Raw genomic sequence first — 4,535 nt, forward strand, 5'->3', positions numbered from 1 at the left:
CACCCCTGGGTAAACTATGAAAAAACTGCAACTCATACTCCAAAAAATACAGTAACCAAGAATAAATCAGTGCCTATAAAATAACACTTTCCATATATTTTTACCATAAAGTACACTGAAATCCTTGAATTTGTTAAAAACAAATATATCCACCTTATAATCCAGTGTGTATTGTACTGCTACTTCGAGTTTATATACTACTTTACTTAACATTTTATTTTTAAAAATAAAACTGCTATATTTCTTTAACCAAAGAGACACAATGGAGGGCTAAAAGACCCACATGTGGCCTGATGGGGGTTATAAAGAAAATCTAAACAGATGAATCTTCTTTGTTTCAGGAGGACTTAACTCTTCGAAAGTTGTGGACTTTGGGTTACCAAGTGATCGTGTCGTACGAACACAACATAGTCAGCTCTCACAGCGACCTGTGGCCTCACATTCCATACTGGTGGGCCAACAAATGCAAAGCAGAGGCTCTCATCGAGGAGTTCGAGCGCAGGAAACCACACGGAAGACCAGGTAATCAGCTGACATTATCGTCTTCAAAGGCAATAAATATAAAGAAATAACACAATCTCATGTACTTTTTTTTTTTTTTAGGAGGTTTCTTTGTCACAGGAATCAATCTGACAGAGGATCTGAAGTACATCTGTACCCACCCCACAGAGTCTCTGAAGGACCTGGTGCTGTCCACGTACCCCACCCTGCTCAGCTGGGTCAGAGAACAGACCCCCGGCTTCAGAGTCGGCTCCCTCAACATCATCGCCGGGGACTTCATCACCGAGAGCCACTTTGTGCCAACTGTCGTCTCGCTCAATGAGAAACTCCTAAAATGGCCCTTATGACCTCTGGCCGGCGGGGCGGGCGCCATTGTTCAAATAGCAGCGTGAAAGTCTTTTTAACCCTTTAATCCTTAAAGGTAAAATCTTAAATATGCTGTAAGTTTTCAATCGCCATCATGATCAATGTCATTCCAGTAGATTTTGAAGGAGAAAAGCGGCGTACGCCGCTTTTCTCCTTCAAAATCTACTGGAATGACGTTGATGGTGTTAACAGTTGAAAACGTACCATAAATCATAGAGAATAAACTCTGGAGCTCCGGTGTTAAAGGGTTAAAAAGCGACTTGAAAATACTTCAGCACCCACATATAAGCAACACAGCACTTGCTGGCGACTTGTTTACTTTTGTCTTAAACATATTGGACTTTTTTGCACTTCTATTTATTTCTCTCGTACTGTAGTAGTTTTTATCAAGTCTCAAGGGTGTTTTCATTTACGCTCACTAAAGCAATAACGTGCATCCACATTCAACTAAACTAAAGCATTTTAGATGAATAAGCACAAAAAAGTCAACGAGCACATATGACTTTTAAAGCTTTTAGACTTTAGCGTGCGCTTCAACTTATTTCTTGAGAATGTAGGAGATGCAGCAGAAAAATATGCAAAAATGCATGGAGGACTTGTTTGCATGATCCCAGCTTTGAATGGCCTTGAGTTGAACTAATAATGCACCTTTGTGCCTGTGAAAGTGATAACTAGAACATTTTTGCATAAAGTTACCACTCAGATTTTTACCTTCAAGACAGTTTGCAAACTGTTAAGCATCATGTAGCTCCAAAGGTTTGCTTGAACGAATGTACGTCTGGGTTAATACAGACGTTTACTTCTACTTTTGTTTCAAACAGACATATTTGTCCTTTTTGATCCTTTTTTTTAATATATTTTTTCTTCTCCTGATTGCACGATGTCACTGATGAGGGAAAAAAACAGTTTTTCTGGGATTAATCTGAAAAAATATGAACAGTTAGTTCACTTCATGAGAAGAATTGAAAGATTTTTGCCTGACATTTTTTTTAAAACCAAGAATGTTGTTTTAAAACAATGAAGAGGAAGATGGTACAACCTGGATCGAAAACTATCAAACATTCAAGCAGCGGGATCATTTCAGCACTCTACTGTTACTTGCATAATACAAATAGAAATAAAGTTTGTTGATTTTTCCATTTCATGTTCTCTGCTTGTGTGGCGCTTTACCTTTCGATCGATTTAAACTTTTTATTCACATTTAATTGTCTTTGTAAACTGAAAGGAAAGACGTTCTGATCCTTAGGGAAACAGGAGCCTCTGCTGGCTGTTACACCTGTTTCAAGTGTTGTGAACTGAGGATATTCTTTACCTGTATCAGGTAACGCTCCACAAGTCAACAACAGAGACTATTATAAAAAACAAAACTGGCTTTCAAAATATCGATGTATCAAATCACCAAAATACTAGTTTTATGAAGTTTTCTGCTGAAAAGTGTACTGTGACATTTTTTGGCTTCAGATTTTAGTTTTGTTGAAGGGTGAAAGTCCAGTCAGTCTGGAGGAGATCATCTATAAACTTCTTAATTTTAACAAACTCTCACTGAAAGTGACTGTTGAATGCTTAGGCCCCATAAAAAGCATCTAAACATTTACAGACCGGCCATAATGTGAATTAGTTGTATAAATGAAAATGTGATAGATGAAATGACAAAATGAGGGTAATTAATAGCAGATGCATTAACATTTATGTAGATATATAACATTTGTTGATGTTCTCTTTGTAATTTATCTCCAAACACAAGCACTAATCAATACAAGATTCCAAAGTTTGCATTCCACTGATAAAAGTGATCAGAGGTTCTCCTGCCTTTGCACTTTGATTGGCTGTTGTAAACAAAGCATTATGTGTAAAAATAATTGTATCCATCCCAGGTGGTACCATGTTTGGACCATTGTTCTGCTGCAGAATCCATGTGCTCTTTCAGGGTTTTACAAAGTGCTATCAGTTGGTTAAACAGACCAGTGTGAGTGAAACCTTTGTTAGGCCTTCTCAGTGTCATGATAAATGAAATCAACACCTCCAAACAGCATTTAGTCTTATCAAATGTTGGTTCCTGCATTTTAATGCTCAAATTCACAGGTATATTTATGCTTTTTTAACAGAGTCATGAACCTGTTACATTAAATTTACTTTTGTAAAAAAAATGTTTTTTTAAGATCTGTAGGCCCTGTTTACAGGTTATAGAATGATTTCATGGATTTAATCTGGAATAGTTAAGTTCCATAAACTATTAAAATGCAAAATTTGGCAGAAATGCTGGATGAAGGATGTGGTAACTTTACAAGCACGACAACTGCTAGAATTCATTTGCTTTTTCTTCCAAACCTTGTGAGACTTATGGTATAAAATAGCATACTTAAAAGTTGATTTGATCAAGTATACTTGAGTATAACGGTGTATTCAGACTTGACACATTTGGTGCACTTGAAGTGAAACAGAGCTTGTTTCCCCCAACAATCTGGATCAAATTTTCATTCTGAAGTGGACCCTTGTTCGGGACCAGGAATCGCTCTCAGACCCATCTTTTGACGTGTTCTCTGTTTGTTTCAAATCGATTGTTCTGAGTTTTTTCAGTCTGAATAGATTCCGTGCATGAAGTGGAACAACTGGACCAAACCAAAGCCAAGCATTACGGGATGTAAACAGAATAGCAGAGCGCTGGTTTTGGTTCTGGTTCTCATGTGGTTGGTTGGATGAATGCAGGCTACAACTTTTAACGCGATACACATTGCTTCTCACACTGTTTTCCTGACAATCTATATGTCATAAACACTTGTCAGGGTATCTTCTTAGTCATCTCCTCCTCAGTAACCATCTTAATTTCTGGCCAATGACTAAAGAGATCTCTAGCCACATGGTTTTGTTTACAAGCTTTAGTTCGAAACAGAAACGTTCAGTCGATAGTAGTCTGAATACAGAACAAGTGCAAGGTTCAGGACTCAATCCAGATCAATATAAACGGACTCACTATGGTCTGGAGCAACTGACTTTTCCAGTCTGAATACACCCTAAGTTATTGTTCACCTTTTGCTGTATCCTGTTGGATGTCATCACAACAAATCAGCTTTCACTGATTCGCACAGGTGTTTTAGCAGAGAACTTTACGTCGGATGCCCTTCCTGACAAAATCCTGTATTCTATCCAGGCTGTGGACAGTAAAGGAAAACACAGACTCCCTTGTGGCTACTTAGTCAGGCAGTAGTGTGAAAGGTCTTGCCTAAGGACCCACAATGGATTTAGCTTATTGCACCCTGGGGAAGCTGGTTTCCCCAGTCCTGCATCCTTCTAAATTGGCAATGTATGTGTGGTACTAACTAAACACTTCTACTAAAGTGGAACCCTTTGAAGCTTACAATGTAAAGACAGTATCAAAAAGTACACTTGAGGTATACTATATCAATTACATATAAACTTAGCATATCTCCTAGCACACTTAAACTCTTTGTCAAAAGATTTTCCTTCAATCAAACTAAATAAACCCCACCTCTTTTCTGAAAACCTGTCAATCAAAAATAAATAAATTAACTACACCTCTTTATTGAAATGAAGTGATAAGACAAAAATGACTTGTCTGTAAATATGTTTATTTGGGTATATTTGGTAAAGATTGAAGTCTGAAAGGAAAAAGGAAAAATCCTATTCACAAGACACAGAAACATGAAGTG

General features: G+C 37.5%; 1 protein-coding gene across 4 annotated transcripts in view; it reads left to right on the forward strand.

Moving 5' to 3' along the window:
* Positions 1-995, forward strand: part of plcxd1 (phosphatidylinositol-specific phospholipase C, X domain containing 1) — a 9,499-nt gene extending 8,504 nt beyond the window's left edge. For all 4 annotated transcript variants that reach the window (XM_024279334.2, XM_024279335.2, XM_024279333.2 and 1 more), the window contains 2 exons: positions 342-522; positions 604-995. In XM_024279334.2, the coding sequence (XP_024135102.1) occupies positions 342-522; positions 604-848 (426 nt within the window). In that variant the 3' untranslated portion in view covers positions 849-995. The remainder of the gene's footprint in view (positions 1-341; positions 523-603) is intronic.
* Positions 996-4,535: the final 3,540 nt, after the last annotated feature.

The sequence above is a fragment of the Oryzias melastigma genome, linkage group LG4, assembly GCF_002922805.2.
Source record: "Oryzias melastigma strain HK-1 linkage group LG4, ASM292280v2, whole genome shotgun sequence".
In the NCBI taxonomy this organism is placed as follows: Eukaryota; Metazoa; Chordata; class Actinopteri; order Beloniformes; family Adrianichthyidae; genus Oryzias; species Oryzias melastigma.